This window comes from Copadichromis virginalis, linkage group LG4 (genome assembly GCF_057382275.1).
Source record: "Copadichromis virginalis isolate Kocher_CV1m ecotype Utaka linkage group LG4, C_Virginalis_male_GT1.1, whole genome shotgun sequence".
Lineage (NCBI taxonomy): Eukaryota > Metazoa > Chordata > Actinopteri > Cichliformes > Cichlidae > Copadichromis > Copadichromis virginalis.
In genome coordinates, this window is record NC_140621.1 from 17,620,340 (window position 1) to 17,642,907 (window position 22,568).

Genomic DNA, 22,568 nt, shown 5'->3' on the forward strand with positions numbered 1-22,568 from the left:
TTTCCTTCCTACAATAGCCCGACGGGCAGGGAAGAGATAGATTTTGGTAGCCCGACTGTTATTGCGAGCCCTGTATCTGATTGAGGAATCACTCATCTTTGGAAAAGAGAGTTTATTACAGAGAAATGTCTCTTTCCAAAATAAAAGCTATACTATACGCTTCTTCTGGGCTATATTCTCAGCAGCATATTAAACATATCAGGTCCCCATAAGCAGAATCATGTGCTAACAGCTGTCTAAATGACTCGGCTAAAGTTAGTAGCATGCTTGCTTGTTTTTGTCTGCTTCCACTTGTCTTTGCACTAGGATGATGTCGGCGTAAATGTGCAGTCATATTCGTTGTGTTCCCACTAGTGCTGTCAGGTTAATCTCGTTGAAATGAACGCCACAACACGGCAAATCTCCGTTAATGAGCTACCGCCGATCGCCCCGTGCATGGGGCTAGACGGCCAACACGTTAACGAGCTAACTGCGCTAACACACTAGTTCCCACCCATGTAATTGAGCATTGCATGGCACATCCAACATACTGTTTTACTTTAGTCCATGACTCGCTTACCTTCAGGGTCATACGTCACATGAAAACCAAAATAATTCCAAACGCCAGATCTGAATGAGGGTGGGGGAGGTTCAATTTGCCATGTTGCAAGGAGAGCTTAACTTCTGTCTCGCTAGCTTGCCCTGCGCTCTTCCTTCTGACGATGCTGTCTGTGTTGAGCGCTCAGTGGATCTGCGCTCGACAGTGCAGCCTAGGCGGAGTAGTCGAACGCAGATTCACTGAGCGCTCAACACAGACAGCATCGTCAGAAGGAAAGTTGATAAAATAAATTACAAATTTTGTATTGTTCGATACATATGCGTACCGAACCGAAAGCACTGTATCAAACGGTTCAATATCGATACGAATATCGTTGCACCCCTACCGTTTAAGCACCAGCACCGTTTCAAAAGTACCGGTTTGGTACTGGTATCGGATAAAACCTAAACGATACCCATCCGGTACTTAAGAGTTTTTAAAAATTAAAAGAACTTTAGGAGGCAACAAATAAATCGGTGAAATATGATAATAATTATAAGAAAATGGATCAATTATTGCACAGTTCTGTGCAGGGGGTCTTTATTTTTCGATCTTTTCTTTCTAAGGTATGAAAACGTATCTATGTTTGTTTTCCACTTATACTTTAATTAAAAGCAGTGTAACAATCAGTAACTTGTTTTTATTGCTATTACAATTCAACGATCAATCAAAAAAATATGCTTTGTGCATTTTCCAAGCATGTTGACAGTGATGCTTCACGTGACTGACTCTATGCAAACTCTTTGACTTCATCTGAATCAGAATCAGAATGGGTTTATTGCCAGATGTTGAGGTTTACAACATTAGGAAATTGCTGCGGTGCTTCAGTGCAGACAATAAGAATTAAAGTGCTATGTAGAAAGAAAGATATGTGCATGAGATATACATGTGATATATACATGAGAATAAGAATTATGAGTGCTACGTAGAAAGATATATACATGAGTGCAGGTGGTGATCAGTGCCAGACATGAAATGATGCAGTGACACAGCGTAGGGTCATGTGTTAGTGGCGGGGACAGTCATGTGGTTATTGTTCATGTGTCCAACAGCAGAGGGGAAGAAACTGTTCTTGTGGCGAGAGGTTCTGGTGCGAATGGACCGGAGCCTCCTGCCTGAGGGGAGCAGGTCAAACAGACTGTGTCCAGGGTGAGAAGGGTCAGCTGAGATCCGGGCTGCACGCCGCAGAGTCCTGGAGGTGTACAGGTCCTGCAGAGATGGGAGTCTGCAGCCAATCACCTTCTCAGCAGAGCGCACAACACGCTGCAGTCTCTGTTTGTCCCTGATAGTGGCTCCAGCATACCACACGGTGATGGAGGAGGTGAGGATGGACTCGATGATTGCAGTGTAGAATTGCATCATCGTCCGTGTTGGCAGGTTGAATTTCTTCAGCTGCCTCAGGAAGTACATCCTCTGCTGGGCTTTCTTGATGACGGAGGTGATGGTGGGCTCCCACTTCAGGTCCTGGGTGATGGTGGTACCCAGGAAGCGGAATGAGTCCACAGAGGTGATGGGGGTGTCAGTCAGGATGATGGGGGGGAGTGGGGCTGTGTGCTTCCTGAAGTCCACAATAATCTCCACTGTCTTCTGGGCATTCAGCACCAGGTTGTTGTGGCTGCACCAAGACACCAGACGTTCAACCTCCCTCCTGTAGGCAGACTCATCCCCGTCAGAGATGAGCCCAATGACGGTGGTGTCATCTGCGAACTTGATTAGCTTGACAGACTGGTGGGTGGAGGTGCAGCAGTTGGTGTACAGGGAGAAGAGCAGAGGAGAAAGAACACAGCCCTGAGGGGAGCCGGTGCTGATGGTCTGGGAGTCCGAGACATTCTTTCCCAGCCTCACGTGCTGCTTCCTGTCCGTCAGGAAGTCAGTGATCCACCGGCAGATGGGATCAGGCACATTCATCTGGGAAAGCTTGCCTCGGAGATGGTCTGGAAGGATGGTGTTGAAGGCAGAGCTGAAGTCCACAAACAGGATCCTGGCGTAGGTTCCTGGGGAGTCCAGATGCTGCAGGATGAAGTGTAGGGCCATGTTGATGGCGTCGTCTACAGACCTGTTGGCTCTATATGCAAACTGCAGGGGGTCCAGGAGGGGGGCCGTGAGGGTCTTGAGATGGGAGAGAACTAGGCGCTCAAATGACTTCATGACCACAGATGTCAGAGCCACGGGTCTGTAGTCATTTAGTCCAGTGATCCTAGGTTTCTTGGGGACAGGGATTATGGTAGAGGACTTGAAGCAGGCAGGCACATGACATGCCTGCAGTGAGGAGTTGAAGATGCCAGAAAACACTGGGGCCAGCTCGTTTGCACAGTGTCTGAGGGTGGCAGGAGACACACCGTCTGGGCCGGGAGCTTTCCGAGCATTCAGACTCCTAAACTGCTTCCTCACATCTGCTTCATGAATATGAAGAGTTGTGGTCGGAGGAGGTGGTGTGAAATCCTCTTTTGTGTGGGGTGAGGGGGCGGGTGTTGCAGGTAAACAGTTTGAAGGTGGTGATGGCTCTATGGAGGGGGGAGAGGTGGGGGAATGAGTGTCCAAAGTGCCTCTATTGTTGGGGTCGTTGGAGGTGTGAAGGCTGCCTGATGGCTCGTCAAAACGACAGTAGAAGTCGTTGAGGGTGTTGGCTAAGAGCAAGTCATCAGTGGAGTGGGGGGTTTTAGGCTTGTAGTTTGTAATATTCCTAAAACCTTTCCACACAGAGGCCGAGTCATTCTCTGAGATCTGCTGCTGCATCTTCTCAGAGTGCTGATGTTTGGCAATGTCCACTTCCTTAGTGAACCTGTACTTGGCCTCTCTGTAGCAGTCCCTGTCTCCGCTTCTGAACGCCTTACTCTTTTCCAGCCACAGCTTTTTGAGTTTAGGAGTAAACCAGGGTTTGTCATTGTTATAACTCACCCTGGTGCGTGATGGCACAATGCTGTCCTCACAGAAGTGGATATAGGAGGTGACAGTGTCCGTAAACTCGTCCAAGCTGTTAGAAGCAGCCTTCATTGTGTCCCAGTCTGTGGTCTCCAAACACGTGCGAAGCTCCTCCACAGCCTCGTTGCTCCACAGTTTTTTGGTCCTCACGACAGGTTTGGAGAGCTTCAGCCTCTGTCTGTACGCGGGGATTAGGTGGATCATGACGTGGTCAGAAAGTCAGAGTGAAGCGCGCGGCACCGCGCGATAGGCCCCGCTGATCGTGCTGTAGCAGTGATCCAATGTCCTCTCCTCTCTGGTCGGGCATTTAATATACTGTTTGTATTTCGGAAGCTCATGGCTCAGATTGGCTTTGTTAAAGTCCCCAAGAGCAATGATGAGAGAGTCCGGGTATGTCCGCTCCGTGTGGAGAATCTGCTCTGCGAGTGCGCACTGAGCTGCTTGCGCATCCGCGTCTGGCGGGATGTAAACAGCGGCCAGGATGAATGAAGCAAACTCCCGCGGAGAATAAAACGGTTTGCAGTGAATAAAAAGATATTCCAGAGAGGGAGAGCAGTGCTGGGCAATCACTGTTACATCTGTGCACCAGCCACTATTGATGTAGAAGCAGACACCTCCACCTTTGGTTTTACCGGAGAGAGCGGCCTGCCGGTCCGCGCGCAGCAGATGAAAGCCCTCCAGCTTGAGCGCGCAGTCCGGGATGTCCTCACTGAGCCACGACTCCGTAAAACATAAGACACAGGAGGAGGCAAAGTCTCTGTTCATGCTTCTCATCAGGGCCAGTTCGTCTATCTTATTCCAGAGTGAGCGTACATTAGAAAGGAAGATCCCAGGAAGGGCCGTTCTCAGTCCGCGTTTACTCATCTGTTACTCATCTATAAAAACTTGACTGCACACCACACAGTAGAGTGCATGAATGCCACTTTAATCAAAAATAATGTTTTCTTTAGCTTTGTTAATTGTCTTAGCAGCTGAATGTGAGTGTAAATCTGTCAGAATCAGCTGTTTTATTGTTGTATTTTATTTTATGTTTTTTATCTTGTAATTTGCTAAATGTTCGCAAAATATTTTATTTTCCAACAGGTGTGAAGTGTGAGCAGCTGACACAGCCAGCCTCTTTGACTGTGCGGCCAGGTCAATCTCTGATCATCACCTGTCAGGTCTCTTATTCTATGAGCAGCTATTGGACTCACTGGATCAGACAGCCTGCAGGAAAACGGCTGGAGTGGATTGGAAGAGCATGTGATGGATGCACATCAGAATACAAAGATTCACTCAAAACCAAGTTCAGCATTTCCACAGAATCTTCCAGAGTAGTAATACGATGGCACCTGTCCAATATGGCGGCCGGTTTCGTGCGTGTGCGCATGCGCGTTCAGTAATTCGATGGCACTAGTCCAAGATGGCGGCCAACCAAACCGGTTTGAGAACCGGTTTGACCGGTTTCGTGCGTGTGCGCATGCGCGTTCAGTAATTCGATGGCACTAGTCCAAGATGGCGGCCAGCCAAACCGATTTGACCAGTTTCGTGTGTGTGTGCGCATGCGTGTTCAGGTGTTCTTACCCTCTGGGCGGGAACGACTCCTCCTAGTGGGATGTGCTAGGTTGTATGGGTATAAAAGCGATCCTTTCACATTCTAAGAGCATCACCGCCACGGTCTGAGGAGCACCGACACATCGCGCTAAGGATCCCCGACGCATCGACCTAGAGCACCGACACATTGCGCTAAGGATCCCCGACGCATCGACCTAGAGCACCGACACATTGCGCTAAGGATCCCCGACGCATCGACCTAGAGCACCGACACATTGCGCTAAGGATACCCGACGCATCGACCTAGAGCACCGACACATCGCGCTCGCTAAGGATCCCCGACGCATCGACCTATGGAGCTCGGAATGACACCCAGCCAGGACATCACCCATGCCATAGGCACTCTAGGTATGTCTTCAGGAGTATGCAGTCGGGGTCCTCAACGTAAAAAGCAACGCTGTGGAAATGACGCAGATGGAACTGTATTCAAGTTAGAATATCGAGGCGTCGAAGGGTATGTGTATGCCATTAAATATACCGAAGGGACAGTTGTGCTTAGTGTAGATTGTGGTGAGGGATTGTTTTGGGGGGAAGCCCAAGTCATGTCTACTAAAAACTGGAAGCTCTTCCGCACCGTAGTGTGTGCGGACCTGGACAATGTGGGTTTCCCAGAGCTGCTGTATGTTTCCCAGTGGAACAGTGCATCAGGCCCTGAGCTTTACAGGGTTGAGGCTGATCGTTTCAATCGCAACCCCGACGACTTTATTTTTCTCAGTGTATGTGATGACAGGGATAGTCTTATTGCTTCCAGAGGGCTTGAAAACTGGAGGTTAAATCCATACCCTCTAAACCTCGAAGAGCGCACAAGATGGTTTAAGGACTTGTTTTTTATACAGTGGTGCGACTGGAGAGGTTTGTCGCGTCTGTTTAGCCAGATTGATGACGCGATCAAGAAGGACAGACTCAACACTGCGTACGAGAGTATTAGAAAGCGCCTTGTTTTTGACGATCTGGCGAGTTGTCCGAAGACTGGTTTGCCTGGTACCCTGTGTAAACCTAAAATCATAAGACCTTCCGACAGCTAAACAATAAACTGGTAGGTTTAATGTGCGGGTGTGTGGGGTTGAGTGTGTATCTATGTGACAAATTAAGAGCTTGTGGTTTTCATTTTACAGAGAATGACACGCCCTCGTGGGACCTGTTGGAGTCACCATCAACAGAGCTGCTAATCCCGACCCCCCAGACTCCACCACCCTCACCACAATGCTCGCAGGACCCCCTCATATCAGACCTGTGGGATGAAACTGTAATCGACATCAAACTCGCAACTCTCCACCTGTTAATGTTGGCTTTGAATGAGTTTATACAAGAGACATGTTACGGATGCCAAACAGGCCACCCCAGTCAGGTGCAACACAGCTGCTTGCAGGAATTGTCTGAGTATTTCTTCGACACCTACTATGATGATGTGATGATAAGGCTCCAGACTGAGCGATTCATCCCTGCCATCCGGCTGTTTGTACGCTCATCCACTGCAGATGGGTCTGGAACACAAATCCGCAGAGTTGCAGAACACATCATGTGTGAACTGAGATCAGAGCGATATATAGTATGCGCCATTAATGACAACATTGGGCACCTGCTAGATGCAAGTACTTGCGCCCGCCGTGTTAAACCAGCCATGCTCCGCATGATTGGAAACTACTGGGCTGGGTTACATCTGGTTTAATGTGGGGTGTCCAAGTATCCATTGTCTGTGATTGTGTCTTTGTGAAAATTAAATAAAAAGACTTGTTAACATCAACATCATAGTCATTTGTGGTTTGTAAATCATGGAAAGCACATTGCATAAAATATATCATGATCCAGCCCATCCTGCGGGGTTAGCCAGTTTAAATAAGCTACGTATAGCAGCAGGGGAGGCATCAGGTGTAACACCTCCACTATCTCAGGTCAAACATTATTTAGAACAAGACGACACCTACACACTCCATAAACCTGCGAGGATCCATTTCCCCAGAAATAGAGTATTGGTGACAGGGGTCGACAAACAGTTTCAAGCCGATCTGGTTGACATGTGTGAATATGTGACAGATAATGATAATGTGAGATATCTGCTAACATGTATAGATGTATTCTCAAAATACGCATGGGTTAGATGCCTAACAAACAAGACAGGGTCTGTTGTATCAGCTGCTTTTGAGGATATACTTAGTGAGGGTAGGATCCCTGTGAAACTACAAACAGATGAAGGCAAAGAGTTTTATAATGCAACCTTTAAACAGCTAATGAAGCGATATAATATCAAGCATTTCTCAACAGCTAGCGAGGTTAAATGCAGTATTGTCGAGAGATTCAATCGTAGCTTCAAGGGTAGAATGTGGAAGTACTTAACATCAGCCAACTCCCGGAGATATGTAGATATCATACCAGATCTCACACAAGCATATAACAATGCTTATCACAGATCTATCCAAATGGCTCCGGCAGAGGTGAATAAGGATAATGAGAAGTCGGTCTTCAACGCGCTGTACAAAACGAGGCCTCAGAGGGAACTGCGCTTTAAATTTAATATCGGTGACACTGTACGAATATCAAAACTGAGAGGAAAGTTTCGAAAAGGATACGAGCAGACCTACACCGATGAGATTTTCACAGTCAAGGAACGTATAGGGAGACAGCCCCCAGTGTACAGACTAGTGGATCTAGCAGGAGAGGTATTGAAAGGGTCATTTTATGAGCCTGAGATACAACGTGTGGTTGTTGATGAAAACAAAACATTTAAAATTGAAAACATATTGGCTAGAAAAAAAGTGGGTCGGAAAAAGCAGGTGCTAGTGAAATGGCTAGGATGGCCCAACAGCTTTAATTCGTGGATTCCAGAAAAAGACATCGTTGAGGCGTAATTAACTCAGATGACGCAGCTCTACACACATTCATTCAACACTGAGCATAGACTGAGAAAGCATGAATAAAAAGAACAACAATGCAGGCTTCTATGTAAGCCTCTTCTCGAATGCTTCATCACATGTTTACCCGGGTAATAAGATATCTAATTTTAGAACAAAGCTAGCAAAACCTATTGTTTTGGATCAGCCATATGAGGTCGCTGTTATAGAGATACAGTACCCACGCATATGGCGGACTTTTCCACAATCAGATTCGGAAGTGGAAATTCATGACCCCGTCAAAGACGGAACCATAGCCATAACCATGATCGAACTGTCTGTGGGCCATTATGCATCTGTGGAACAGATAATAAAAGAATTTAATTTTAAATGTCAACAGCACCAAGCCACTGGAGACATTAAAATGCAGTACAACGCCGTTAGTAACCATGCCTGTGTTATGGGGCCTAGGGGGACTATTCTCACATTTAGAGGGAGACTGGCGGAAATCCTAGGATTCAAAACAGGAGAACCGTTTGCACTTCATTATAAAAACACATATGCCCCGCACCCCGCAGACATATACGGGGGAAAATATAACATCTTTATTTATGCAGATATCGTTGATTACCAGCTTGTGGGTGACGCCCACGCGAGGCTATTAAGAGCTATAAATATTACAGACGATGACCGCCGGTTGCCTATTCTACAATTTGACAGCCCACACTACACACCTGTGTCAAAGACATTAATCGACGACATAGAAATTGATTTGAAAGACGATCGAAATCAACACATACCCTTTTTATACGGCAAAGTGTTTGTCAAGTTACACTTCCGACCGATAACACAGCATTTTTGAAAAAAAAGGATGGCCGTCTACAACTCTGATGACTCAAAATATGTAAAATACTACTTATCACAGGCTGGTGGAGAGCTCGGAGGGTATGTTGGGACCAGTACACAATATGGGACAGGTCTGGGTGGGTTGTTCCGTAGCTTGTTTAGATTTGCAGTACCGCTGTTTAAAAAAGGAGTCAGCATAGTCAAACCACACCTAAAAACAGCCGCATCGGGCATAGTGTCTGATGTCATAACCAACATAACCAGACCCTCAACCACTAAGCAGGACGGTAACGGCTTGTATGTGTATACGCCCAAACCATCTAAGACCCCACCCCCAGGGCAGCCGTTGTCTAAAAAGCGTAAAACCACAAAACCTAGCAGGAGAGCCACCAAACGGACACCGTCACGCAGAGTGAAGAGACCCAGAACCACTCGTTCAAAAACTGCAGCGCTTGACATATTCTAAATGGCACTGTTACACAGTCATTCTGGAGAATGTGTAAAAACAGAGCTCGATCTTTTTACTGTCCCATACACACAGACTAGCATTGAGAAAAGTACATTTATTGAAATCCCACCTGTATCTGCAATCACTGATGGAGGGCCGATCGAGTTTTACATCTCATCGTCGGGTGAAGATTACCTGGATCTAAATGACTCATATATCTACACACGGGTGAGAATCACAAACGCTGATGGCTCAAACCTGGCTAGGGACGCTAATGTAGGATTTATTAATTATCCTGGATGCAGCATATTTAGTCAAGTCGATATTAATTTGGGAGACCGGCTCATTAGTCAATCATCCAATACATATCCATACAGAGGTGTGATAGAATGTCTTATCAATTATAATAAGGACACTTTAGACACACAGTTCAGCACCGGGTTATTCTGTAAGGATACAGCATCACACATGAATGACACATCTATAGAAGGAGAGAACCAGGGTCTGATGACCAGAGGTGGCTACACAGCAAATAGTAGTATTGTTGAATTGATTGCACCAGTACATGCAGACCTGTTTTTTCAAGAAAAACTGTTACTTAATGGAATCGACCTGTCGCTGAAATTTGTACGCTCTAAAGACGAATTTGCTCTCATGACAGCGGATGCCAATGCATACAGAGTTAAAATTGTCTCAGCCAGTCTCTTTGTCAAGAAAGTTAGTGTGTCACCTAGCGTCAGACTTGCACACAGCAAGGCATTGCACCATGCAAACGCAAAATACACGGTAGACAGAGTATCTTTAAAGACCTTCTCCATACCTGCAGGGGCTAGAATATCAACAAATGACAATTTATTTATGGGTAGGATACCTAAATTTGTCATCATTGCATTCATAGACAATGAAGCATACACAGGCTCCTACCAGCGTAATCCATTTCATTTTGAAAACTGCGATATAGAATTTATGTCTTTATATGCTGATAGTCAGGCTTATCCTGCTAAACCATTCCAACCAAATTTCCAGAGAAAACACTATATCAGAGAATTTTACCAGCTGATACAAACCACAGGAAGACATTTAAAGGACAGATCGTTGGCCATAACACGTGACGACTTTGGTAACGGCTACACTTTATTCTGTTTCAATCTGGAAGCTGACGAAGGACATTCAGGGAATGTGTCGTTAATTAAAACTGGGAACGTGAGATTGGAAACCCGTTTCAGAAATCCACTACCCCGTACAGTGAACCTCTTGTGTTATTCTGTATTTGATTCAGTCATTGAAATATCTAACATGAGACAGGTGCTCTTGGACTACTATTGAGACAAAAACGGTCATGAACACTATAGAACTATCAGCCGTGGTCGGCGGCATTATCAATAAAAACACACATTTCCTAGGCGTGTTAGCCTATGATCAACTAACCACTGAACGGCTTCAAAGACTCCCTGCTATGTGTATTGTAAACACCCACCCTTCTACGATGCCAGGGGAACATTGGCTTGCTGTTTATATTTCGAGAGACAGACGCGGTTATTTTTTTGATAGTTTTGGTCACTCGTTAGACAGTTTTCCCCCAGCAATAAAGATGTTTCTTCTAAAAAACGGCTCCACTGTTTTATATTCAGGAAAACAAGTGCAGAACGACTTCTCCATCACATGCGGTCAACATTGTGTATTTTTTTTATATCATATGCAAAATGGTGTATCTTATGCCCGCCTGCTTAACATGTATGGGTCTGATTTAATTTGTAATGATGCTATGGTGTGTCGATTTGTCAACAACATACAACCTGTTGCTGTATGCAGTGATTATGTGTGTGTGCAATGTGGATACTGATATGTACTAATGAGAATAATAATAAAAACAACATGAGAGCATGATTTAATCGAGTCAATGGTATTTATTATCAAATCTCGTATATATATATATATATATATAGATTCATAACATACTTTGTTTAAACATAAAAGAAATCAAACATTAACCAGTAATAAAAGACATAAAATATTTAACAGTAATAAAAGAAAATAAAACAAAACAATTTAGCAGCAATAAGTGAAAAAAAAACACAACAGTAGAAAAACACCAAACAGCAAATATTTTTAGCAGAAAAACAATTTCTGCAATAAGAAAAAAAACCTGAATTCAAAAATCCAACCACTCTACAGGACCCCCCTTTATTTTGTTTTTTTTATTCTTTATTTTTTTTAGTGTACTATGTCGCAGCGGTCCACCGGGGGTGTTCTTTTTTGGTGTGTGTTTTAAAAAACCACGGTCTTCAGACAGTGTGTGATCGGTTTTATACAAGGCGACGGTCTTACGTATGCCTGTGTTAGATATGGCTGATAACGGTATGTTTAAATCTGAGAAAGCTTTTAAAAACTCTGTCCAACCGATAGGTCTCAAACCCTCAGAAGGTGTGTGTGTGGTTGTGACGGCTTTAATTAGATCATAAATGTGTGAACCAGGGATGGTTTGTTTATCAACAACAATTTCGCCTTTGTCATTGTAAGAGATCAAGTGTGGCGAACGGTTCACCGCTGATAGAATAAGTTCTGCATTCCTCCTACTCCTTTTAGGTATGTGTGTTAAAACATTCTCCGCAACAAGATCCCTCACCCCGGCATCACCATGAACAGGCAATGTGTCCGCCGACTGGGGTTGCACATCCCTGTTAAATTGTTCAGGTAATGATAAAGACAGTACATTCTTTTCACGGGCACCTTGTCTCACAAGGGTGAGGTATCTTTGGAGAATATCGCTGTATTTTTTAGCCTTCTCATACACATCTATGTCAGAATCTTGTAACACTTGTAACATCTCCTTGTCCAACTCGTTCTGAGACTGTTGTCTGATGGTGCCTGTTTGCTGCTGCTGCTGCTGTTGCTTTATTAAGTCCAACTGGTGTTGGGGTACCAAAAACATCTTTTGCACATGTTCCATTTTCACCTGTTTGCTATCAGACTGGTTATGAAAGGGATTGCAGCCCCTAATAACGGCAGTAAAAACCCTCCAGATTGGTTGATTGTCTTTCTCTTTTTCAAAGATTTTATTTTTTTGTCTGCAATCAGTCTGATTATTGTTTTTTTCTTTTTTAGCTGTTTGTACTGCTGATTGGTCAGTGGAATGTTACCATGCAATACATTAAAGGCTATCTCACACAATGCATTGATAAAATCTAAGTTTGAATTACTAATAATAACTCTGCGTAGAGTAGGAGGAGCCCTGTATATCATCTCCAACAGAGACAGATTCCTCCGCATGCGTGATGACATCCTCTCACCTCTTTGCTGATTTTTGTTTTGGAATGTAAACAACCGGACGGTCTGACAGTAAATTTGTTCTGAGTCTTAAATAGTCCGGGGTCTTGGCTTTATAGTCTATTAAAAGATACCCGTATGTTGTCGATGTGGCATCATTAAACGCTTCTATAAAATATTTAGTATTACCCGGAAACATTTGCCTGGCTAAAAGCATAACCTGATATTTATCTCTCGGATTTTTAAACAATATTAGGTAATTAGTGTTCAAGGAAATGGTTCTACTGGATTTTCCCTGAATAAACAAATTCTGAACTAGATATATACAACTCAAATTCCTATGATGCACATACTTTGTGAACACATTTTGTACTTCTAAATTGTTAGCTGCATCGTTCATCACATCGTCTATAATTAACAAATTGTTCTTTTCTGCAGGCAGAAGGGTGTCATCAGCAAGAGATTCGGGTATACCGTTAACAAAGTTTATGTTTCTTATCTTAAGAAGCTGGTCATATAGTGTCTGCCAGCATGAGTATATATACACAATGTTATCAATGCTGCATGATATAATCCTGGAAGAGTTTTCAATTATGTTTTTAACAAAAAAAGTCTTGCCACAGTTACTGGGACCGCTGACCACCATGCTGAACGGATGCTGCAACCGGGCGTCAAACCCCTGTTCTAATTTAAAATCCATAAGGAAGGGTTGTGAAGTCTGGGAGCACACGGCGCTTATTGTAAACAACTTTAACTTTTTTCACAATGGTTTCATTCTTCAAATGAAGCTTCTTTTTATCGCGTCTGATGCTATCAGACACGGCAACTAGGTGTGCGTCTGATGTCTGATTGGCTACAAACTTGCGGACTAAACCTTTCAAGGAGTCGTGGGTGACAACTTTCGAGTTTAATGCATTCAGTGTGACGCCTTTACATTTGACCTGGGTCTTGCCCAGCGATGTGTGATACGCATAACATTTTGGCCCACCGGAAACAAATTCCGCTATGTAATCCTCCACACCATCCTCTCCACAATCTAATTCACTTGTGAGATCCCCCAGAAACGGACCTAGAGGAGGCATCCACTCGCCAGGGCGTGCCGTGAAAATGACACTGTCCGTGTCACAATACAGCACGCGCTGCTGCAAGTTGTCTAGCAAATCATACAGCATGAGTCTGGCGTGTGCAGTGGTCATGGCCCCGACAAAGACATTAACGTCCTTCACACGGGAAGCTCTACCATCAGCGTGGCGCCACTGCACCATTGCGACGTCGTCAGAGATGAAACAAAACTGACGCACGTCGTACTGGTCGCTAAACATTAGCTGGCTAAATCTGGAAGGGTCTGTAATGAGCTCAGATGATGCCATGTTTGACCTCATGCTGAAACGACCCCATAACGAGTTTAACAACAGCTTGTTACAGTTACGAACAGCTTTATTTACACAAATCTTGGATGGGTCTAGCATTATTCCCTCCTTCTCATAATACTCGTCTATGTACTTCTGCTGTTCGTCAGGTGTGTTCACATGTTCAGGATACCCCGAGGCCTCCTGTTTGAGTTTTAGGAAGGCTTTCACATAGTCTTTAAACAATGTGTCGGTCTTATTGGGGAAATGCCACACCTCATCAACAGCAAGAACCCTGTATCCCTTCTCAACAGCTTTTTCAAGCTCAAATGAGACCCATGTGCCTTTCAACACCCGCTCACTGTCACTGTGCCCGCATGCAGTATGCTGGTTCTGGTCTTCAGCACACATGCTGCAGAGTGGAAACATCAGTTTTCCATGGCATCTGTAGGGTAGGACGGGGTGAAAAAGACCCTTAGGTGGGAGCACTGTGCATTTAACAAAGCCGAAATAATTTTCTAGCTTGTCAAAGTTGGTGTAAATGACTTGAGGGTGTCCTACAGGATAGTCTTTTTTAGACTGCACTGTGGGATAGAGACTGGTGAAGTCGTAGTAAAATATTTTTTCATCACAAGCAGTCTTGTGGTACAGCTTTAGAGCATTTGTGCGACCGCCAAAAAGGGCGTCTCGGGGATTCAGGCGTTCTGGCTTTCTGTACGTATGCATGAAAGCCACAACTGCAGGGTCTGTCTGCTTCAAGGCAGCCCATTCACACTCCCACATCACTATTACGCTCACACTGTGTTGTGATCTCAGTGCATCAACTTTGTCACAAAACATGCGATGCAGCAGTCCATAGGATGCTTTGCTGACAGGATTAACTTCACTCTCGGGGTAGCATTTAACACAACCGTGGTGAAAACATCCTGCAAATTCATAAGCTGTATTACTTGTGGGGTCAAAACCGTCCACAAAATACGGTCCAACCCTCTGTTCGCCTCCTCTGAGAGCATGTTTTACCACTTTGTTGGTGGTGTGGGACACATATTGAAGCCATTCAATAGAGACGTTAGAAAACGTCTTGTTCTGCTCAACGTATGCCCCTTCATACGTGAGAGCGAGCGCGTCTCTAGGCAGAAACAGCGTTTTATACACACCCATACTAAATGCAGCCAGGGTGGTATACATGAATGGATCAACTTGAGTACAACCCAGTAGCGTGTCACGATAAATGATGCATGCTTTACGCAGGACATCAACATCGTTAACACAGTAACGCCTGAGTTCAGCCTGAAAATCAAAGGGATTCTGTGAGGCAACCTGGTACCATTCCATGAATCGCACCTTATCGCTTTCAGACATGTGCTCATAGCCGTAGAAGGAGGGGTCTGGGTACGGGCCCACATAACGCTCATTATCCCTCGTATTAAACCTGTGTGGGAAATGGCCCTTCTGCAGGTCTTGAAAACCTAAAGCAGAGGGTATTTTGGCAAGGCCCATGGGCAAAAAGCTGAACGAATCAATCCACCGCTGGTCATAGTCCCTGTCATGCATTAAAATCACACGGCTGCCGCTCATTATGACACTAGGTGTTATGCTCTGTCTGACAAAGTACTCGAGGAGTATGTAGTTATCAAAGCCAGATGCATTATGTGCTATGAAAGTGTACCCACGAAACCTTGGGCGTCTGTAATGCTGCACAAACGCCTCCACACACTTTAATGTATTAAATGTGAACTTATTGCCCTTCAGATCAGACGCACACACAAAGTTAGCCTCGTGTTTACCGTTGTGGTACCGCGTCTCAAAATCATATAAAATGTATTTATCGTTAGGCTTCTGTTTTTCAACAGGCTGTATGAAACACTGATGGTCGGAGTCTCCTGCTAATTTAGGTTCGCGGCAGTGCTCGCATCTAGGCTGCGCACATTTGTGTGGCAATTTCTTGGATTCTCTATATGTGGTGCCACAGTGCATGCAATGTTTCATATTATCACAGGGGATCATGTTGTGTTTTAATTCAGGTAATTTGTGTTGTTGGTAACAGTGTTGTGATTTGCAGATGCGGTTACAGTCGCTGCATTTCACTGTGGGTCCCCTGTGATGTTGACAGAGTGTGTAACATGTGTTACATCTATGTTTACAGCTGTGCTGTAATGGTGTATTATATATACTGTAACAGAAATTACACACATAGGATCCCCCCAAAAAAGCGGTCGGGTTTAAAATCAGGTGGTAATGTTGATTATGGAGATACATCATCAACGTGTTAGGGTTTGGCTCTTCATGTGTGTAAAAACATTCCAGGCGTTTACGCCCTTCTGTGTGGTAATAGATTACAATCTTAATGTTGAAGTGCTTCTCAAATTTACCGACATCAGAGAATGATACTTGCTGTGTGTCGCATAGACCTACTTCAGCATGCATCTGTTTAGCTGTAGCAAGTTTTTCATGCTCAGAGGATGATGAGTTTAATGAATGTGCTATGCATAGGGAGAAGCACAAATTGTTGTTTGTGTTGTTTGGTGTGTATAAATGTCTGCCTTTCTTTGAGAGAATCTCATCATAAGGTATGTGCGCCAGTCTTAAGCGAGACCCGCCACTACTGTTCTGAGCTACCGTGACAATAAACTCTAATTCATCATCACCGATAGATTCATCATTACTCTGCATAACTTGTGCAATTTGATCGAGAAACAGCTCCGGATCATACCGATCATCAGCGTTTAAAACAGCCTGAACATCTGAAGCCAGCGAGGGGCCACGCAGGACCACGTTTAGAACACTGCCCTGTTGGGATCCCGCCACAGCTCTGTCTATCACATTGGCTAAGCACTCGCGCACTCGCGCCGGCACTTGTTCTGGATGATCGAGACTTATACCCCTAAAATCAAGGCGTTCACGCAATTCGCGAGCATTAAAATTAGGTATCTCTCTAATGTGTGACTGAGAGCGGCTGCCGGACCCAGACTGCACAACGGGCTCAATAACAACTGCAGTAGCTGCAGCAGAGGTGACCCGGCTAGATTGTGCATCAGACGCAAAATCACCAGCAGCACAAGCTATATGGTTAGCATCAGTAACAGCAACGGCCCGAGCAACACCAGCTGTACTATCACTATTATTAGCAACAATAGCCCCATCAGCAATAGCAGACGTAGGAACAGTCTGACAAGGATGTGTATCGGATGAGGCTGATGCAGGCACCCTATTAAGTCTAGCTATAATATCGTCTAATTTTTTATCTGTTTCTTCAGCCCACTGCATAAAAGTCTCTAAGTCAAAACATCTAACAGGAGTGGAGGTTCCGTTATTATGTTTAAATAATTTATTTGGAGGGTCCATGGTCTGGATTTTAAAAGTCAGGGACTTGAAATTTTGCTGCAGATGTTGTCTAATGTACTACACACTTTGTTTATGAGTTTGGTAAACTGTTGCCTTTGTACCTGTGCTTCTTGGTGGTATTGATTGAGTCTAGCTTCAATCAAACATAATTTATCAGCTATTGAAGCTATATGACTTTGTTCAGCAGGCTGAGCGTCTGGAAGCTTTATGTAAGCATCATACGCCGCTGATATTTGAGAGTCTGTTATGCCGTCTTCTTCGAAATCTATGTGTGAATCAACGCTATTTCTGACACATTCTGGGGTGGTGGGTATATGAACTAGATCAAAATCTGACATGCTGTACTCAAAAACATCAGAGAAATCGCGAGGTAGCCACTCACTCGGGGGTGTTGCAGGTTCGCTGATGAAGATCGGTTCTGACTCTCCACTGTTGCACAAAGCTCCAGGTTTTTGTTGTTCTGGGAGGTCGATACTGCTTAAACATTCCAAAAACGTCTGGAATCGTATGGTGTCCTGATCATTATGAGGAGGGGTGCTGTTCTGCAGTCTGTGAAGATAGATAGACATGTGTTAAAACATATTATACATGTACCCATTTCAAACTGAATAAGCGTGTCTCCCTCTCTATCTCTTTTTATCTAATTTATATATGCCTATGCTTACCTTGTAGTGTGCGTTATTCGGGATGGTCCTGCTTCTCCACACACCCGGTTCTCTGGCGTGGCTCTGTAGGTGTAAAACGGTCAGTTTAGAACATTTGTAATTGTTTAAACCCCTTTAAAAAAAAATACACAACTATACATCCCGTTGTATACACACCTGATGTAAGGTAGGGCTCTGTGGTAGCGGTGTCTGAATGTTTTCCTGCTCAGTTTGTTAACCCTGGAACAAACAAAAACGTTATTACATAATTTAAAACAATCGCTAGTTTAAAACATACATACGTTTAAAAATCCAGTAATGCTGTACACACCTTGTGCCTGTTAGAGAACTAGTTCCAGCTGTAAAAGCGCCCGTTTCTAAAGAAAAGGGTCCTGGGCCGTTCTCCCGAACTCCTAAAAATTAAGCTTTTGTTTTAGGAAAAAAAGATAGTTTGAATATCCTATAATATGTTAACATAACACTTTTTAAAAATCCAATAATAGGTTTTGTTTTACTTACCGTTTACGATGTCCATGTTATAAAGAACGATGTTAGTGTTGATGATCGCAAAGAAAATGGTGTGCTCTGCAGCGAATCTTGAGGCGTAAATGGCTCAGGGTATCGGGCTCTGAGCGTGTTTTTTATATAGGGTGGGGGTTTCCAAAAAGAAAGGTATGTCTCCAATCAATTTAAATGAGACCCTACAGGGCTTTTGTCTTCTCAAGGAATTACAAAGGAGCCGATACTTCAGACAATAGGCGGGGTCGCCACCCGACTGGTACCAACTGCCCCATTTACCTTGTCGAGGAATTACAAAAAGAGCCAATACTGGCCACTTTAAACAATAGGTTGGGCCCTTGTTCGCATGGTACTCTCAACAACTAAGTGATACCCGCGGTGGGCTTTTACAATCCTGAACAAATTCAAACAATTAGCCAGCTGTTGAAAAGTTGGAGCGGGTCTGGGCGACTGGTTTTAGAAGTATCACTGTAGCGTTTATTTTCTAAAGGGCTGAATGTTATTTGCGACTATCTGTTGTGTTAAAAACTACTCTGAAACCATGAAACCACTTACAGAAGAAATGGCCCGTTTGATCCGTTTTTAAATAAATAAAATGCTTGCATCGGTGCATGGTGTGACACCAGAATCACAAAATGAGTGTATTTAAAAGACGATTAGTTTGAAAAGAGCGATACTGGCTGCTTTGGGGGAAAAGGTGACATTGTGTGCAGCGTGTTTTAGAAGTATCACTGTAGCGTTTATTTTCTAAAGGGCTGAATGTTATTTGCGACTATCTGTTGTGTTAAAAACTACTCTGAAACCATGAAACCCCTTACAGAAGAAATGGCCCGTTTGATCCGTTTTTAAATAAAATAATCGCATCAACCCTGGAAAGAAACCCCAGTAGATGTGTAAAAACTAGTTAAATTAAAACTAGGGGTTTGATTAAATGAAACGCTTGTGAACATGCTGACATCACCCATTCAGAAGAAATTCCCATTTGTGCCGTTTATAAAATAAAATGCATGCCTCACCGCAAGCTGAGACATTGTCAGATTTAGAAAATTAGTGTGATTAAAACACTATTACCAACACTTTTGACTAGAGCACACCCTCTTTGTTAAGGCGCACTGTGAACCAAAACAGCTTCCACTCCGCCAAGAATGAAACAAGATGTCTCCAATCAATTTAAATGAGACCCTACAGGGCTTTTGTCTTCTCAAGGAATTACAAAGGAGCCGATACTTCAGACAATAGGCGGGGTCGCCACCCGACTGGTACCAACTGCCCCATTTACCTTGTCGAGGAATTACAAAAAGAGCCAATACTGGCCACTTTAAACAATAGGTTGGGCCCTTGTTCGCATGGTACTCTCAACAACTAAGTGATACCCGCGGTGGGCTTTTACAATCCTGAACAAATTCAAACAATTAGCCAGCTGTTGAAAAGTTGGAGCGGGTCTGGGCGACTGGTTTTAGAAGTATCACTGTAGCGTTTATTTTCTAAAGGGGTGATGAAAAGAGCGATACTGGCTGCTTATAGCATTTATTTTCTAAAGGACTGAATGCTATTTGTAACATTTACTGTGTTAAAAACTAGCTGGCTGGCTTTGTCTCACTCTTAGTTCAACATTCCGAAATCCCGATTTTTAAATAAAATGATCGCATCAACCCTGGAAAGAAACCCCAGTAGATGTGTAAAAACTAGTTAAATTAAAACTACGGGTTTGATTAAATGAAACGCTTGTGAACATGCTGACATCACCCATTCAGAAGAAATTCCCATTTGTGCCATTTATAAAATAAAATGCATGCCTCACTGCAAGCTGAGACATTGTCAGATTTAGAAAATTAGTGTGATTAAAACACTATTACCAACACTTTTGACTAGAGCACACCCTCTTTGTTAAGGCGCACTGTGAACCAAAACAGCTTCCACTCCACCAAGAATGAAACAAGAAACAAAGAATTGCTTTTAAGAACACATGCATAACTGAATGTTGCGATACACCTAAGTGAAAAAATAGTTTAATTAAAAACCCTATGGTTTGATTAAATTAAAACCCCGTTAAAAACACATAAACTCATATAACCCCTCTGATACCCTGTGGTATTTCCACACCTGAACACGCATGCGCACACACACACGAAACTGGTCAAATCGGTTTGGCTGGCCGCCATCTTGGACTAGTGCCATCGAATTACTGAACGCGCATGCGCACACGCACGAAACCGGTCAAACCGGTTCTCAAACCGGTTTGGTTGGCCGCCATCTTGGACTAGTGCCATCGAATTACTGAACGCGCATGCGCACACGCACGAAACCGGCCGCCATATTGGACAGGTGCCATCGTATTACTACTTTCCAGCAACACAGTTACTTTAACTGGACAGAATGTGCAGGTTGAAGACACAGCTGTGTATTACTGTGCCAGAGAGTCACAATAACACAAAACATCAGCAGACCTGAACAAAACACTCTTCAGTGCTTCAGTAATCCAACAAAGGAGGAGCCTTCAAACTACTATAATATAAAGACTTGATTTTTAAACATTTTCTTTTATGTGAGTGGAAGGGCAGCAGGAGATTAGGTTTTGGCTTTCAGTGATCATGTTAAGACACATAAAACTATTACATTTTTGTGGAAAAGATCATGATTTGAGCTAAAATACAGCCCTCAATGACATTTTTTGAAACCAAGGTGGTGGAACCAGTAAAATCAATAATCCTGTTTATTTTTGCGCTCGACACTCAATACATTGATTGATATGGTTACAAACTCCTACTTAACTCACTGTTAGGACACAAATAATATTAGTTATCTCAATTCTTTTCAATATATAAGTTAATGGAAATTTGATTATAGATTATAGAGCTAAAAAATGATGACAGTAAAGAGACAACATTATCATCTCTGTACTGAATGAATTAAAGAACTACTTCTTCCACAAGCAGCAGTGGTGCCAAAAATGAGGCTTCAGCCAAAAATAAATAACAGAATAAGTGTGTCAGATAGCTCAATGTCATCATGAGCATTTTTCTCCAACTCTGAAACACTGGTAGCTGAAATAAAAAGATTAATTAATTACTGCTAATGTTGTTAAAATAAATACTTTTTCTAAGGAATGTATTAAAAGTAGAAAGATGGTTTCATCATGCCAAAATATACTATAACCATGCTTTAAGGGTAAGGAGTAATTCTGACAGAGAGCCTCTTAGTTTCCATTTGTTGTAATCATGGTTATGCAATGTCAATTTATTGAATATGTTTTTCATTATTTCTAGTGAATTCTCTTCAAACAGTATAATCAGCACTTTGGTTCATTTTGGTTAATTAAATGCTGAAATGAAATGCAGTCTTACCACTGGTGACTTGTTTTACTGCTGTTACAATTACAGTTTGTATAGTCTATGAAGCATATTTTTTTTACTTTGCATAATATGACTGGCTCCAGTTAGATGAACCAGTCATGTTATGCAACATGGCTCCAGTTAGATCAGTTTCCAATGATGATTCATGTAAACGATTCTATGCAAACTCTTTGTCTTCGTGTGATTCAGATATAAAAACTTGACTTGTAGAGCAGACTTCACTTCAAATTGCTTTTAGCAAAAACAATGTTTTCTCTAGCTCTGTTACTGCTCTTAGCAGCTGGATGTGAGTGTCTCTAGATTTGTCACAGTCAGCAGGTTTTTTTGTTTGTTTGTTTTTTTTGATAAATGTTCACAAACCATTTATTTTTTCAACAGGTGTGAAGTGTGAACAGCTGACACAGCCAGCCTCTTTGACTGTGCGTGTCACGGGGTGGAAAGGGACAAGTTATTTAGAGTTTTTATTGTGCATGTTTTGCAATGTTTTATCTGTTTTAATATTTTAATATTGTATATTGGGTTTGTTTGTGTGAGCTTTATTGCATGTTTTTATCTTATTTAAATTGAACACTTGTCCTGGAAAGACTCCGCCCCTACCTGATAATAAACTGTTCACACCTGCGAGAGATCCCATAGAGGCCAATAAGAGGGCCTGGCAGACCAAAGGAAGGGGTTCGACCGAGAGGCTAGAATGACGGCCAGGAGTAAGTGGTGCCAGGCGGCGGCGGCGCCTGCAAGCCGAAGGGGCTGGTGGAGCTGGGCGTTAAGAGGACGGACAGCACCAGCGCACAGGGCACCAGTGCAGAGAGTGATAGTACCAGCGGGGAGAGCGGAGACAGCACCAGCGGAAGGCACGGGACGGCTGTGTGGCTTTGCA

At 43.5% G+C, this 22,568-nt stretch overlaps 2 protein-coding genes and 1 pseudogene across 2 annotated transcripts; 2 read left to right on the forward strand and 1 right to left on the reverse strand.

Moving 5' to 3' along the window:
- Positions 1-4,436: 4,436 nt before the first annotated feature.
- LOC146711178 (immunoglobulin heavy variable 3-74 pseudogene) lies at positions 4,437-20,767 on the forward strand (annotated as a pseudogene).
- Positions 4,815-9,790, forward strand: LOC146711179 (uncharacterized). Its single transcript, XM_085453922.1, has 2 exons — positions 4,815-6,128; positions 6,208-9,790. The coding sequence occupies exon 1, from the start codon at positions 5,386-5,388 to the stop codon at positions 6,115-6,117; it is 732 nt and encodes a 243-aa protein (XP_085310048.1). The 5' UTR covers positions 4,815-5,385; the 3' UTR covers positions 6,118-6,128; positions 6,208-9,790.
- On the reverse strand, positions 16,927-18,354 carry LOC146711180 (uncharacterized). Its single transcript, XM_085455308.1, has 5 exons — positions 18,339-18,354; positions 18,151-18,232; positions 17,997-18,059; positions 17,841-17,903; positions 16,927-17,724 (listed from the first exon to the last, which is right to left on the reverse strand). Exons 1-5 carry the CDS (start codon positions 18,352-18,354, stop codon positions 17,193-17,195), a joined length of 756 nt encoding a protein of 251 aa, XP_085311434.1. The 3' UTR covers positions 16,927-17,192.
- Positions 20,768-22,568: the final 1,801 nt, after the last annotated feature.

What these genes read in the sequence shown, in the direction of transcription:
- LOC146711180 (XM_085455308.1), bottom strand. An exon ending in AGAGCCCTACCTTACATCAG is followed by an intron (nt 17,904 to 17,996) that starts GTGTGTATACAA and finishes TTACACCTACAG; the next exon opens with AGCCACGCCAGAGAACCGGG. An exon ending in CGAATAACGCACACTACAAG is followed by an intron (nt 17,725 to 17,840) that starts GTAAGCATAGGC and finishes CTATCTTCACAG; the next exon opens with ACTGCAGAACAGCACCCCTC.
- LOC146711179 (XM_085453922.1), top strand. Translation starts at nt 5,386, where the DNA reads ATGGAGCTCGGAATGACACCCAGCCAGGACATCACCCATGCCATAGGC.